The sequence below is a fragment of the Bos taurus genome, chromosome 11 (assembly GCF_002263795.3).
Source record: "Bos taurus isolate L1 Dominette 01449 registration number 42190680 breed Hereford chromosome 11, ARS-UCD2.0, whole genome shotgun sequence".
Lineage (NCBI taxonomy): Eukaryota > Metazoa > Chordata > Mammalia > Artiodactyla > Bovidae > Bos > Bos taurus.
This window is the reverse complement of record NC_037338.1, coordinates 71,699,733-71,716,275: the sequence shown is the minus strand read 5'-3', so window position 1 is coordinate 71,716,275 and position 16,543 is coordinate 71,699,733. Positions and strand designations below refer to the sequence as shown.

At 37.7% G+C, this 16,543-nt stretch overlaps 1 protein-coding gene across 6 annotated transcripts in view; it reads left to right on the top strand.

The window, feature by feature from the left end:
* BABAM2 (BRISC and BRCA1 A complex member 2) overlaps positions 1-16,543 on the top strand; it is a 422,242-nt gene that overhangs the window by 119,634 nt on the left and 286,065 nt on the right. For 5 of the 6 annotated variants that reach the window (XM_059891476.1, XM_059891478.1, XM_059891477.1 and 2 more), the window contains exon 5: positions 853-1,047. The exons of the other annotated variant lie outside the window; for it this stretch is intronic. In XM_059891476.1, the coding sequence (XP_059747459.1) occupies positions 853-1,047 (195 nt within the window). The remainder of the gene's footprint in view (positions 1-852; positions 1,048-16,543) is intronic. 6 annotated transcript variants of the gene reach the window in all.

Genomic DNA, 16,543 nt, shown 5'->3' with positions numbered 1-16,543 from the left:
TTAGATTATTTGTGGGAATATAAATTGGTTCAGCTTCTATGGAAAACAGTATGGAGGTTCCTTAAAAAAATAAAAACTATAGAGTTGCCACATGCCCAGCAATCTCACTCCTGGGCATATATCCAGAAAAACTAATTGGAAAAGATACATGCTCACCAATGTTCATAGTAGCACTGTTTATAATAGCCAAGACATGGAAGCAACCTAAGTATTGCTTAGGCAGCATTCATTGGCAGATGAATGCTAAAGAAGATGTGGTACATACATACAATGGAATATTACTCAGCCATAGAAAGAAGGAAATAATGCCATTTGCAGCTACTTGGAGGTTAGAGATTATCATACTAAGTGAAGTAAATCAGAAAGAGAAAGACAAATACCCTATGATATCACTTCCATGTGAAATCTAAAATATGATAAAAAGGAACTTATTTACAAAATAGAAGCAGACTCACAAACTTAGAAAACAAACATGGTTACTAAAGGGAGAAGGGTGGGGGAGGGATAAATTAGGAGTTTGAGATTGGCAGATACAAACTACTCTATATAAAATAGAGATGCAACCAAGTCCTACTCTATAGCAAGGGAACTGTATTCACTATCCTATAATAAACCATAATATGAAAAAGAATATATTATACACATATATATCTGTGTGTATAATTGTGTCACTTTGCTATACCCCAGAAACTAACAAAACACTGTAAATCACCTATACCTCAATTAAAAAAAAAAGTAGTCTATTTCTCTTAGATTTTCATCCCTCTTTCCCTCTATATTGATGAGCCAGTGTGATACTGGATTTGTGTGAAAACTCATTTGTTACTGGGCTTTTCTTTTTGGCTTCTACAGAACCTTGCCTCCTGGAATCCATCAAACCCTGAATGTCTCTTACTGGTGGTGAAGGAACTTGTGCAACAGTATCACCAGTTTCAGTGCAGCCGCCTTCGTGAGAGCTCCCGCCTCATGTTCGAATACCAGACGTTACTGGAAGAGCCACAGTATGGAGAGAACATGGAGATTTATGCCGGGAAAAAAAACAACTGGGTAAGGTTTTTCGAGAAAGGGAGAAAAAGGTCACTTTATCTGTAATAGAATAAAATAATCAATTCCAACATTCATTTATAATAAACCCTGGCCATTTCCTTAGATAAACATGATTGAGGATGCTCGGATACTCTCTCAGTCTCACACCCACAGCCCCTGACTTCTGAGTGTCTGCAGCTGGGAATATGAGTCTCCAAATTTTACAGACTTCCCAGCCGATATCTTTGAGAAACCACATAAATATTAAGGTCTCTTCAAAACTCTGAATTATGAGAAAGTATATTGTATCTCAGCCAGACAAGAGAGGTCAGTAACTCTGGAGCTAACTAGCTTATGTGGAGCCTTTTATAATTTCTTTTACATTGTGTGATCCTTTAAAGACACAAGTCAGAGTGTATCACTTCTCTGCCCAGAACTTTCATATCCCTCTCTTTTTCTCTCACAGTAAAAGCCACCATCTTTCCAGGGGTGTAAAAGAGCTCAGCGTGATTCCCGTCACCACCATCCTCCATCCATCGTTCCTGCTCTCTCTTCATCTCCTGCTTTCCTGTTCCAAATAATCATCTCAGCCACACTAGCACCTCGCTGTGCTGCAGACACACCAGACATGCCCCTGCCCTTGGGTCTGTGCATAGCTTTCCTGTCATCTGGCTTGTTTCCCCTATATAATCACAAAGCTAATGCCCTTCCTCCTTAAAGATTGTACTCATATGTGACTTTCTTAGAAATGCCTGTATTAACACCCCCAATTTTTTTAAACAACTTTTTTTGAGGTATTATTTTGATATCATATATCCACCCATTTTAAGTGTAAAGCAAGTTGAACAACTACCATCAATCCAGTTTTTGAATGGTTCCATCATCCCAGTGATATCCCTCAATGCCCATTTATAGTTAATTCTGTTCCCACCCCCAGTTTTGGGCAACCACTAATCTAGTTTCTGTCTATATAGGTTTTCTTTTCTGAACATTTCATGTACTTGCATACTTGGGAAATACTGTGGGTTTGGTTTCAGACGATTGCAAATAAGCAAATATCAAAGTGAGTTACTTGAATTTTTTGGTTTCTGAATATACATATGAGTTATATTTACACTACACTGTAGCCTCTTAAATGTGCACTAGCACCATGTCTATAAAAAACTTTTGATATGTTCTGCTTAAGTCCAACGTATACACTGAGGAGGCATTACATAAGAGTGAATACCCCCAGAGATCATCGGGAGCCTACCACACTTCCTTATTATGTTTGTTGTCTGTCTCCTCCCAATGGAACGTAAAAGTCCACGAAAGCAGAGATATTTGTTCACTGGAAATATCGTAAACACTTAGAACAGTGCCTGGCATATTGTTTACATTCCATAAACATTTGTTGAGTGAATGAATGAATGAGTAAACTCTAGTTTATTTAAGCACAGAGTAAGTTTAGGGTCCCTTCTCTGTGTTAAGCCTTTCAGATTTCTCTCACTCTTTCTTTTTTTGGTTAAACATACCTCTCCCTTTTTGCTCTTCAGCTCTTTCTCAAAGGACATGTTTTCCAAGGTCTTAGATGTGATTAATGCCTTTGAATCAGTAGGACTAAAATTTATCCTTGTTACAAATCATCTTGTTTGTTCAGTTCAAGGTTTTTTGGTTTGTTTGTTATTTTGTAAATTCATTTTGTTTATTTTATTGTGGTAAAAGACACGTGAAATTAAATTTGCCGTCGTAACTGTAAGTGTACAGTGCAGTAGTGTTACGTTTGTTCACATTGTTGTGCACTCACTCTCGAGAGCTTTTCCATCTTGTAAAACTGAAACTCTGGACCAGTTTAAACACTAACTCCATTTCCCTGCAGCCCTTGGCAGCTACCTTTCTACTTCCTGTCTGTATGATTTTGACTCCTTTAGACACCTCATATAAGTGGAATCGTCTAGCATTTGTCTTTTTGTGATTGGCTTATTTTGCTCAGCATACTGTCTTTGAGGTTCATCAGTGTTGTAGCCTGTGACAGGATTTCTCTCCTTTTTGAGACTGCTTGGTATTCCAGTGTACACTTATGCCACATTTTGTGTATCCATTCATCCATCAGTCAACATTTGTGTTGCTTTCACCTCCTGGCTATTGTGAATCATGCTGACTACACCTGAGTACGTACAAAGACACTCCTTTGAATTCTTTTGAATACATCCCCCAGAGTAGGATTGCTGGATCATATTGCTAATTCTGTTTTTAATTTTTTTTTTGAGAAATCTCTGTAATGTTTTCCATAGTGGCTGCACCATTTTATATTTCTACAAGTAGTGCAGAGTTCAAGGTTTTTAAACTGTTATTTTGAAACTTTATTCATATGGATAGTAAGGAAAACTTTACTGAACTTAGTTTATCCTCTAATCCAAGCATTTCTCATATTAAACAATCACCTTAGTTGTCCTTTCAAAAGAGTTGTTAGGTTAATTTGGCATGACTTCTTGATGAATCTGTTTGTGTTGTCTTTAGTACTGATAGATTCCTTTAAAGACAGAATCACTGTCAAACTAATTGGTCTTTAGTTTTTAGGATTTTCCTTCCTACCTAATTCCCCCTTTTAATATTTATCCAGTTTTATGGTGCCATTTCTGATCTAAGAATGTTTGAAATTATGTTCATTGGCCCAGCTAATACTTGAATTGTAGTTCTTCTGAATGTAGGAGTATAGTTAGGTAGTTTGAATTTATAGTATATTTAAAACTTTCAATTTAATGTTACTGATTCTCCATTCTTTACTTATAAAACCTACTACTGCTGTGTTACCCCCAGATTATTTTCATATGCTATTGAGTAGTTTGTAAGCATCAGGGCAACAATGATTAAGGACTGAGGGGAAGTAAAGGAACTGAGCCCTGTAACAAGACAAGGTGGACAATTGGAAGCTAAGCTGACAGCAAATCAACCCAAGGAGGAGATCAACAGAAGTAGGAGCTGAGACAGTAGAAGTGAAAATATAGGTACATGAGTTAGTTCCTGGTCCAAAAACAGAACATAAAAGTGAGTCTTGCAGAATGAAACACATTGGAGCTTGATGTGCTGCTTCAGGAACATGGTAAAGGACAACTTGCTACTGGAATTCAAATACACCCCAAGAGTTTGGTTGACAAATGTGGGACCCTAGCAGAAAGAAAGGAGTTTGATTTTGAGGTGAGATCTTTTGAATCAGAGGCTTTATTAGTATCCTACTGCTGCTGTAACAAATTACCACGATCTTGGTAGCTTAAAACAACACAGATATATTACCTTATAGTCCTGGTGGTCAGAAGTCTGAGGTCAGGCTCCCTGGGCTAAAATGAAGTTGTTGGCCAGGCTGTGCTCCTTCTGGGGGTCTGTTTCAGGGCTGAAGAAACCAAAGAAATGGGCAGATGTACTTCAGAGGAATTATCTTTGAGAAATGGAGAAGCAGAAAGATCCTCAGGGCTGTAGAAAGTAAAAACATTCTGGAGATTTTTAAAAGAAATTGCACTCAGGTCTTTAAGTGGATGATTTGCAGGCATTTAAATAAGAATGCAATAGTCAGTTGGAAGAATAGTTAGGTAACTAAGAAACAGTTATGGCAAACTTATTTTATCCTTTTAAGGAAGGTTAGATTGTCTCATTTTCAGTAAAGCATTCAGTCATTCTCTCTTAGTATTCTACTGTGTGCTCCTTTCTTAGTTGTCTGAGTCTCTGGAAGAGCTACATCTAAGAGATTGGATGTACGTCTAGTTTGCCATCAGATGTCTTGTGAAATGTCACAGAGATGCTCCTTTGATCCTATTTTGTTCCTTCTTTTATTAGGTAATTGAAAGGCATGCTTTTCAGTTTTTCTGATAATACAGAGCTTGGAAAGATAATTATTTTGAAAGACTACAGAATCAGTATTTTAAATGATATTTATACTTTCTGGAATGCTGCACCATACCTGTAAGATATAATTCAACAGGGCTAAGCCAGTATATAAGTGATAAAGAAAGTCTACTATGCTGCTAATGGTTGGATTAAAAAAAAGCAGTCCTGGCTTTTGCTCTTGAAGGTGTTAAAATCCAGTTAAGAAGACTCAACACGTGTTTGTAAAAGATGAAATAGCAACGCTAAATAGATTGCCTCAAATGGGATGGACAGCCTGTGTATGAATTCAGAAGAAGACCCAATCACTGAGAAATGAAGTAACTATGGAACCTTCACTGGTGAACCGGAATTGACCTAGGCCCTAAAGGAAGGTGGAGATAGGTAGCACTATAGGTAGAGGAGGTCAGCGGGTTATGTAGTTGCAGAGAAACTTGAGGGAAATTCCCCAGTGTTCAGTGATTAGGACTTGCACTGCAGGGGGCCCCGGTTCTCTCTCTGGTTGGGGAACTAAGATCCTGCAAGCCATGTGGTGCAGCCCCCAAAAAAGAAAGAAAAACTTATAGGCGTAGCATATGTGGGAGACAAGAATTATAAGTATTCATATGACTGGTTTACGGATCAGTAAATCACATCTCTAATGTCTTACTGTAGCAAGAAAACATTTTAATATGAAATAAATTGATATAGGAAATAAAATATGAAAACTAATATATTCTTTTAATAAAATAGAGCAAGAATCAATATGTTCTTCCTGGGCTAAATGTGAATCCATGTATTGTGGTTCTCCTGATCCTACTAGTCCACCTGATAAATATTTTCTGTAAGGAATCTAAGACTGTGCATAATGACTGAAGACCTTTGGATTACAACATCCTGTGTTCATTTGAGAGGATGGTGGCTTTCTATTCCCCTTTCTGTTTCCACTTTTGCCATTACTGAAGTTTTCTTTCTAGAACATATGTTTACATTCTTAACCTTCCATTTCTGCTCTAAAAGTACAAGGCTCTAAAAATCCTGAGATGCCTCTTCCGTTTTACCATCAGTTGGCAAAAGGAAAAATTTAAAAACCATGTAGAAGAGAGAGTGAAGGCTCTCGTCTCCTGTTAACCTTCTGACAAGCAAGTTAATTTGAAATACACTGCTTTTCCATGTCACTGCAGACACTCTTCTTTTTTCTCCCCAGTTTCCAGTTAGAGGATTTCACAAAGTGCACATTTGAAAGTAAACACTAAAATTAAAAAAAATATATCAGCACAAACTATTATTCTTTGCCATGGTCTTTTTATGAAGCCATCTCTCTTATTGCTTTGTCCATCTCCTTTAATGAATAGAGTTTTTAATGAGTAGAGTTTTGAACACTGTTTTCTTAGTTTGTGCTGGTTTTATAATTTTTAATAAATGCCATTTTTTTTTAAATCGAGAGAAAACAGGCGATAGTTTGGGATGCAAGGTTACCTGTTCAGAATGAAGAATTCTAATGTTCCTGCATGATCAGAGTAATTTTAAGAAGATATATTAAATAGTTAACAGATTCACAAGAAGTTGCAAAATAGTACAGAGAGGTCTTATACCCCTTCACCTGGTTTCCCCCAGTGGTTATATTTTATAAAACCAAGAAATTGACATTGATACAAAGTATGTGTATGCCATTTTATCACATGAGTAATTTCCTGTAATCACCACTGTAGTCAAGATTCAGATTACCACAAAGACCTCCCTCCTGCTATTTGAGCAGTTATTTTTAAGATTAGAATTTTAATTTTGATGAATGTCCCAATGTAAGCTATAGATACTAAAATTATATATACTGTTTAATACAGTATATCAACATAAAGGTACATTATAAGTTTTCTCAATGGACAAAATTTAAGGTCTCACTTTATACTGTAAATAATCAACTGCTTTCCTGTGTCAGTAGTATCTAAAGAACCAATGTCAGTTAATAGTAACAAAGCACAGTAAGCAAATTTGTGAGTTTTTCTTTGGCTTTTAATTACCAGAGCTCAAAGTTAGTTTATCATCCCTAATATTTTGATCAAAGGCATTTTTCTTTCCTGCTATGAAAAGAATGTTTTGAGATGTTCTAAAACCACATATTTTCACATATTTTACATATTAAAGAGCACCAGTGGGTGATCTGTGAGATAAAACATTTTTTTAGCAACTGATTTTTTCCTTTTGTGGGAATTTTCTTAATAATGACATATGATGGAGACTGAAACAATTACCGCCGCCCCCCCCCCGCTTTTTTTTTTTTGCTGTACCTGGCCACAAATCCCAGTAAGATTTTAAGAATGTATGGCTTATCAACTCTGGCGACATTTTAAAATACCGTGCAGAGAAGAAAGGAGCCATTTCATGATAGCTCTTCATCTGAATTAATGACATGATTTTGTCACCCCAGCTTGCTGTGATGTTATGTTTGAAGGAAAGTATATGAGCAGTGTTAAAAGATAAACTGAGACATACTAAAATTTTTAAGTTTATTTGAGCAAACGTTGATGCATAGTGGTTAGGAGCATTCTACTGCTAAGAGTTATGGGCAAGGGATTTAGAGAGAGGACTTGGAAGAAAAGCAAGGCAGTTGTTTGGCTAGAGCTTGAAGTGGTTGCGTTATTTGGAAAAGACTAGCTGGCTGTTTGTGACTGGCTATTCTTAATCTTAAGGCATTTACAGAAAGTGATTCTGGCTTAGGTTTCCGTTTGCTTAAGTTGGCTACCAAGGCATTAGAGTCATCTCATCCTTATGGTCTCCTTGTTTGATTAATTTTATAACAAGGTGGTTCGAGTGTAAGCTCCTTTAGGGCAGAGGCTTCAACAATACGTGAACAGTCAGATGTTCAAGCTGGGTTTAGAAAAGGCAGAAGAACAAGAGATCAAATCGCCAACTCCATTGGATTATAGAAAAAGCAAGAGAATTCCAGAAAAACATCTTACTTCTGCTTCCTTGACAATGCTAAAGCCTTTGACTCTGTAGATCACAACAAACTGTGTCATACACTAGTCATATAACACACATGAGGCTACTGAGCACTTGAAATGTGGCTGGTCTGAACTGAGATGTATGCAAATGTGAAATACAGAGTTCAGGAAACTGGCACAGAAAGTGGTCTCATTAATAATTTTTCATGTTGATTATATGCAGAAATGATAGTATGCTAGATATACTGGATATATATTATTGAAATTAATTTCACTTTTTTTTTTTTTTTTTTTACCTTTTTAAATATGGCTATTCAGTTCAGTTCGGTTCAGGCGCTCAGTCATCATGTCCGACTCTTTGCGACCCCATGAATCGCAGCACGCCAGGCCTCCCGGTCCATCACCAACTCCCGGAGTCCACTGAGACTCACGTCCATCGAGTCAGTGATGCCATCCAGCCATCTCATCCTCTGTCTTCTCCTTCTCCTCCTGCCCCCAATCCCTCCCAGCATCAGAGTCTTTTCCAATGAGTCAACTCTTGGCATGAGGTGGCCAAAGTACTGGAGTTTCAGCTTTAGCATCATTCCTTCCAAAGAACACCCAGGATTGATCTCCTTTAGAATAGACTGGTTGGATCTCTTTGCAGTCCAAGGGACTCTCAAGAGTCTTCTCCAACACCACAGTTGAAAAGCATCAATTCTTCGGTGCTCAGCTTTCTTCACAGTCCAACTCTCACATCCATACATGACCACTGGAAAAACCATAGCCTTGACTAGACAAACCTTTGTTGGCAAAGTAATGTCTCTGCTTTTGAATATGCTATTTAGGTTGGTCATAACTTCCCTTCCCAGGAGTAAGCGTCTTTTAATTTCATGGCTGCAGTCACCATCTGTAGTGATTTTGGAGCCCAGAAAAATAAAGTCTGACACTGTTTCCACTGTTTCCCCATCTATTTCCCATGAAGTGATGGGACCAGATGCCATGATCTTCGTTTCTGAATGTTGAGTTTTAAGCCAACTTTTTCACTCTCCTCTTTCACCTTCATCAAGAGGCTTTTGAGTTCCTCTTCACTTTCTACCGTAAGGGTGTTATCATCTACATATCTGAGGTTATTGATATTTCTCCCAGCAATCATGATTCCAGCTTGTGCTTCTTCCAGTCCAGCGTTTCTCATGATGTATTCTGCATAGAAGTTAAATAAGCAGGGTGACAATGTACAGCCTTGACGCACTCCTTTTCCTATTTGGAACCAGTCTGTTGTTCTATGTCCAGTTCTAACTGTTGCTTCCTGTCCTGCATATAGGTTTCTCAAGAGGCAGGTCAGGTGGTCTGGTAGTCCCATCTCTTGAAGAATTTTCCACAGTTTATTGTGATCCACACAGTCAAAGGCTTTGGCATAGTCAATAAAGCAAAAATAGATGTTTTTCTGGAACTCTCTTGCTTGTTCGATGATCCAGTGGATGTTGGCAGTTTGATCTCTGGTTCCTCTGCCTTTTCTAAAACCAGCTTGAACATCTGGAAGTTCACGGTTCACGTATTGCTAAAGCCTGGCTTGGAGAATTTTGAGTATTACTTTACTAGCGTGTTAAATAATGTCAAATTGCCTAGAAGGATCAGAATAGCTGGAGGGTCTGGAAAAGGGTGACCCTTTCACTGCTGGCCATGATGATGGAGTAGATATTCTGGTGACACCATTCTGCCACATGGAGCAGGGGATACAAGGAGCTTCTCATCATCTCTGTTTAATTTATGCCACTTGGGAGTTAAAGTCTGATGGCATTTCACCTGTGGCAGGGATAAACTTGTGTTTGCGCCTTTGGAAAAATGTGTATCATGGTAGTGAAATCTATTAGAGTCACTTCTTATAACTGTCCGGGCTTGTTTGTTTTTGTTTTTAACCGCATGGAACTATTGGGAGTTGAACCGTATTTAAAATAATAGAACCAATGACAGGGGCTCTAAAATTTTTATTGTTTGTGTAATGGAATTTGCTATATTGGATTTTGACCTGTATGTCACTAAGAGTACTTAGGATCTTGTCACAACCGTTTATTTGTCAGGTTTTTACTTTATTTACTAAAAGTGGTTGTGTGCATGTATGGGTGTGTATGTTTGGGCCTAAATTTCTTTATATCTCAAGATGTTTAAATATGGTAGGTTTTTCAATCTTACTAATCTTTAAAAGGACCTTTATTATTATTATTTTTGGAGGCCTGGTGTGCTGCGATTCATGGGGTCGCAAAGAGTCGGACATGACTGAGCAACTGAACTGAACTGACTGATCAGTAGAAAATTCCAATTTTCCTTTAGCAGCAGGGCCCATCAAGTAGAAAAAACCTGGTTTTACAGAAACATATGAAGCACAGAGGAAATCCTTTGCCCGCACCTTGCAGAGCAACGTGTGAGGAAGGACTGGAATTGTGTCACCTCACTTGTATTTGTGATGCCACTTGTTGGTTCTGAAGTCTTGGGTGCCTTGCCACATTCTTGGTAGTACTTAGCTGTTGGGGGCACCCCTTGCACAGTTTCCTCAGCGTGAGGAGAACGTATGAGTATCTTCAAAGAACTGACTGAGTCCAGTTTTAAAAAGCTTCTCTCTACATATAAAAGGAAGAAGATCAAGAATCTCTCGTATTTGAAGTGTTCTGTAAGACAGGTCCTCAGACTTTTTTTTAGGGCTTTGGGGAAATGTATGTATAACTGTACCCTACCTCTCCCAAAGAGTTGCCTGGTTTTCAATTCTTTTCAATGAATTTGTGGTAACAGTAACTTTTTCATTGTAAAAACTGTGGAAATAGTGTTGATTAGATCAGGAGACACCTGAGCCAAGCAGAGTTCTTGCCTAGGAGTTTGGAGTTAGTTGTGAGAGTAAGATTGGTCTTGTTAGGAGTAGCTGGTCTGTAACATGTATATCTAGGACCTTTTTTCCCCTCAAATTATCTAGTCAAAAGAATCAGAAAGTGGTAAATAGAGAGTAAGATGAAGCACAGAGAGAGCAGAGATAAGAGACAGAAAGTCCTGGGGGCATTAGAGTTCTTTGAACTGAGGTTGGACTGCTTTTAAAATATTAGATTCCCTGAGATACTGCATATCTTTAAAATAAAGTATCTTTTATTTGCTCAGTTTAGTTTGAATTAGAATTCTCTCACCTGAAACTAAGAGTCCTAACTTAGTTACCTCCAATGCATCTTGTAAATATCTCCCTCCAAGCATCCCTTTGTAATATTTTGTCTGTCTGTCAAGATAGACTTTAAGCTCTGTGAATACAGAGACTGTATTTTGTTGATCTTAACATCTCTATTATCCAGCCTGGAACTTGGCATGGTGGGTGCTCAATAAATGCTTGTTGAATACATGAATGAGTATATGATTATAAGCATCTCATTATATATACTTCTAGTTTTATTTTTCAGATCTCTAAAATGTTTTTGAGTGGGTAATATATTCTAGTGTTCAGAAATCAAAATGTATATAGTAAAAGGTCTCCCTCCCATCATTGTCTTGTGTCCACCCAAATCAAACCTCCTTCCTTTCTTTTTCCTACCCCAAAAAGCGCTGGTGTAGCTTTTATCTAGTGTAGTTTTTCAGGGTTTCTTTATGCACATATAAGCAAATACAAATACACACATACACATATATACATACATATATGCATGTGTGCATGCAAAGTTGCTTCAGTCATGTCTGACTTTGTGCGACCCTATGAACTAGCCTGCCAGGCTCCTCTGTCCATGGGATTCTCCAGGAAGGAATACTGGCATGGGTTTCTTTGCCTTCCTCCTGGGGATCTTCCTGATCCAAGGATCAAACTTGCATCTCTCCTGTCTCCTGCATTGGCAGATGGGCTGTTTACCACTAGTGCCACCTGGGAAGCCCCTATATACATAGATATTCCACCTTTTTATGCAAATAGTAACATATATTACATACCCTGTTTTGCAGCTTACTTCTGACTTTATATAGCTCAGATCTTTTTTCCATATAAGCATTCCTTTTAAAAAATGATTGTATATTACTACACTGAATAATTGAACTGTAATTTATTTAATATGAATTTATTGTTGGGCATTAAAGTTGTTTTAAATCTTTCACTGTTACAAATAACACTGTGGTAAATAATCTTGTACATCTGACTTTGCCTGTGTTCCAGTATGTCTATAAGATAAATAACTAGAAATGGAATTGCTGGATTAAAGATTATATGTGTTTATAATTTTATCACCAGAATGCCCTCAGAATGTTTATACCAATTTATTAACCCAGCAGCAACATATGAGAGTGGTTGTTTCTCCACAGCATTGCCAGTTGTAAATTAAGCATATTTGCAGATTTCTGTCATGTTCCACTTTGCATAATGGCCAGGTAGCTCCTGTTAGACTAACTCATCCACAGATACAAAGCCATGTGCCTTAAGGCACTGGAGAGTGATCAAAAGCAGGCAGATATTAGATGGGAGGTTGATACTTAGAAGGGAAAGCAGAGCTTATGGGATAAAATCTAAACATCTAATATGTGTGAAAGAAAGCAGGCAAATAATTTGATTAAGTAATGCCCAGATATTTTCAAATAGAATGGAAGACATGCATTTACAGATTTAAGAATCTCAGCACACCCCAAACAAGACAAATGCAGGGAAAAAACAAGGCACGTCATAGTCAAAATACTGAAAATCAGACATAAAGAGAAAATCTTAAACCACCACAGAAAAGAACACTTTACATATAGGTGAAAGTTATTTGTGTCACCACTAACTTTTCATCAAAAACAGTGGAGGTCAGAAGACAGTGCAGTGCTATCTTTAAAGTGCTGATAGATTTCTCCCAGTCTGTTTGGTGAAAAATGATACTCAATTTAGTTTTAATTTGTATTTCTTTTGATATGAATGAGGTTAAGCATATTTTCATATGCTTAAGAGTCTCTTGTATTTCTTTTCTGTTTATCCTTTCTTTTTGTTCTCTTGGGTTTTTAGTCTCTTCATTAAGAGCATTGTTGTTTGTGATGGAGTTGCAAATATACTTTCCTCAGTTTGCCAGTTGTCTTTTAACTTTGTTGATGGTGGTTTTTATCATCCAAGCAATTTTTATGATCAGGTAGTCCAGTTTGTCTATCTTTTCTTTTGTGGCTTTTGAATTATAAAGTCATTCCCTGCTGCCAGCTTGTATAAAGACAGTTGTCAGTGTTTTCTTCTATATGGTTTCAGTTTTTACACTGAAATCCTTAGTCCACTTGGAGTTTTTCCTTATATATGATGTGAAATATGGGTCTAAGTCTTATTTATTTCTAGATGACTACCCAGTTGTCCCACATTATCAGCTAGGCACTAAATCTTCTGGACTGGTTTCCTGTCCCATTAGTATGTCTGCTGATGTAACAGCAGACTATCCTGCTATAATTACTTTGTTTTTATATGATGCTTTGCTGTTTGGTATAGCTAGCCTCCTTTCATTGCTTTTCCTTTCATTGCTTTTCTTCTTCACAGTTTTCCTGGCTGGTATTTAGTCTTTTATTCAGAATAGAAGACGTTTATCAGTTCCTGGCTGGTATTGATTGTTTATTTTTCCACACTGTCTTTTGACTCAGCTTTTTAAAGTTCCCTCAAGTAATGAGCCCCAAAGCCTGGACAGGGGCTTCAGGCCAGGTCTTCCTGAATATGCTCTCAGAGCTCTCTGCCCTTTTATGGATATTATTTTTTGGGGATTTTAAATTATGGGAGTATTATTTTATTTTGGATTAATGACTGACTCACTCACTAGAATATAAGCTCCAGGAGGGCAGGAATCATGTTTCTTTTACTCACTGTATTTGTAGTGCCTCATATAAGGCCTGGCACATGTGAGGCTCTTAATCCACAGTAATGAATAGGTGAATGACTTTTGAATCTTGAGGTTGAGTTTTGACTCTCTCTTACACTCTCAATGACTTCAGGCAGGTTTCTTGACTGTTCTAAGCCTCAGTTTTCTCATTTCTAAAGTCGATGTAAATGAATTATTCCTACTGAACTGGGCTTTGGGAATAACTAAATGATATATCTTAGAAAACATTTTTGTGAAGTGTGAGATGTTCTAATTAGACTAACTTTGGCTTTCCTTCTCACCTGTGGTAGATAATTATGCATTTAACAAGGAACAGTCTCTAGATTTAGGCTGTTGGTTCTGAGTCCATTTGAAGATTCATCTACCAAGCTGTCACACAGCTGAAGTTAGTCACTCTTGAGTATTTCTTAGCTTTTAGCCACCTAAGCATTAAGACAGTCAATTTCAGATAACAGCTTGTTTGTTGACAGCAGACTGTCTCTAAGAAAGGAAATACAATTTCACTTTGCAGAGCAACCTTGTTTTGGAATCCATTCTGCACAAGATGTCTACCTGCCACTTCTGAAAGGAAAAGAGAACTATGACGCAGCTGCTGTTACCAGAAGAAAAGCTTAGACCTAATAAACTGCCAAAACTCAGCGTTGTTAGTTTAAGTTACTTGCCAATGTACTATAACTTGAAGGAAAGGGAGGATGTGCATTTTTATTGCTAATGCTGGGGAGATTGCCATTAAAGCAGTTGGCAGAACGGCTGACATTTTAACGGTCGTAGGTCAGATCATCTTCTGCGTCTATCGAAGAGAAGATTTGACCAAGGATTGACAAAAAGGAAATCAGATGATTCTGTTGACTTGGCTACATCTAAATGTCTCCTTTTCGGCTTACAGGAAAGATTGCTATGGAAGCAGTCTTTGATGTTGCAACAGAGTGGCTGTAAATTGCTTGAATAACTCTTGGAACTTCAAATATAAAAACACAGGAAGAGTCACTGTCTGAGGTCGAACTTGAGGAGTTTTCACTTGTGTTATGCTCCTCATGTAATGTTTGGGGCTCAAATTTTACATAAGATCTGTTTTCAATCACTGTTTACTCAGTTTCCCAAAAAAGGGTTCACTTACAGGTTGCAAGGAAAATCCGTGGCAACTGAAAACTGAATTCTAGAACCTTAGTCTCCAACGTTTCTGACGCTATTAGAAACAAGTGCAAAATTTTCTTTGTTCTCTCAAAGGCAAAATAAAGAATGTATAGTAGGCTTGAAAGTTAGAGATCATAAAGCACTTTTATGGTTTTCAAAAAGTTCAAATTCTTTACACACTCTTAAGGTTTTTTTTTATTATTAATTTAGTTATGTAAATCAGCCCTTTTCTGATAAATAATATTAATCCTGAGATCAACATTTCTTTTATTGTGAATTTAGCTGTATAAATCAGTCTTTTGCCACCAAACATAAATTTATATTAGTTCTAGGATCAACATTTTGAGAAGGGATAAAATAGGGATCGTCTGAGCATTTTAAAAAGAATGTTGGGCAAAAATAGCCAGTAGAATAAAAATACATTGTGCAAGCTAAAATAGGGCAAAAGAGCTAAAATGCAGCCCATGGACTAAAATAACTGGCAGTTCAAATGAGTCCAAGGGCTAAATATGTGAATATCTTCCGATTACCTTATATATAGAAGAGTTTTTAATTTTTTTAATTGCACATTTCACTTCTTTTGTTGTTGTTTTCAAAAATACTGTAAGAGCCATTGAGTTTAATAAACTAAAAGATCGGAGTTTGTTAACATTTTAACCTACAGGTTGACATTTTTAGGCTAGTAGGTAGAAATGGCTATTTATTGATTGGTAGGGAGTTTATCTAGTAGGCATTTAATGTTCACTCTTTTTATGAGTGAGTCTTGCACAGCCTACAGGGGTTTAGCAGTGGTGCACACTGGGAAAGTTTCTAGGAGACCTGAGATCAGTGTTAGTGCTTATTTGTGCCAGAGACACTGACCTTGTTGCTGTTTCTTGAACATCCAGGTGGACTCCTGCATCAAGCCTTTTTACGCTTGTTCTCTTTACCTGAGATATTTCCGCCATGTTTCATATGGTTTACTTCCTCGCCTCTTTCACATCTTTGATCAGTTGTTACCTTGTCAGATGCCTCTATGAAGAAGCTAAATCACTACCATCTGAGGCTTTTGAGCCAAGGAGAAACGTAATCTGACGAACATTGAACGGATCTGTCTTCCTGTGGTGATGGGAATCAGTTGCACGTGAGCCATGGCTGAAGCGTTTAGGTGTGGTTGCAGTCATCTGGGCTGGAGATAACAATGGCTCAGGTCAGATGGCTGTGGAGGTGGTGGAATGTGGCTGGACTGAGGATATAAATTGACAGTAGAGTCAGCAGGATTTGCTGCCACTTGGAATGTGGATGCAAGAGAAACATAAGAGTCAAGAGTGATGCTGAAGTTTTTTGGCTTGATAGAATGAAATCGCCATTCTCTGAAACGAGGAATGAATATCAAAGGGAAAGTACAAAATCAAGATTTGGGTTTTTGTTGTCATAGCTGGATAAATGAAACTTGAAGTAGAAAAATATCTGAGATGGAGATAAAATATTTGCGAGTCATCCCGGCATAACATCAGGAACCTGGATGAAGTAACCTGGTCACCTGGGGAGTGTAAAGAAAAGAGGTCTTGGGAAGAAGTGCTGGTACACAACAGTATTAAGAGGTTAGGGAGACCAGAGCAAGGGCCAGTGAAATAAAAAGCTCAGAGAGACTGGCTCTTGGAAATCAAGTAGAGAAGTTTCCAGGAAAAGAGTGATCAGCTATGCTGGAATGCTGCTGATAGAACAGCAAGAAGATAAAGACTGAGAAAGGACATTAGAGTTGGCAATGGTGTGGTCACTGGTGACCTTCGTGAGCTGTTTTGGGAG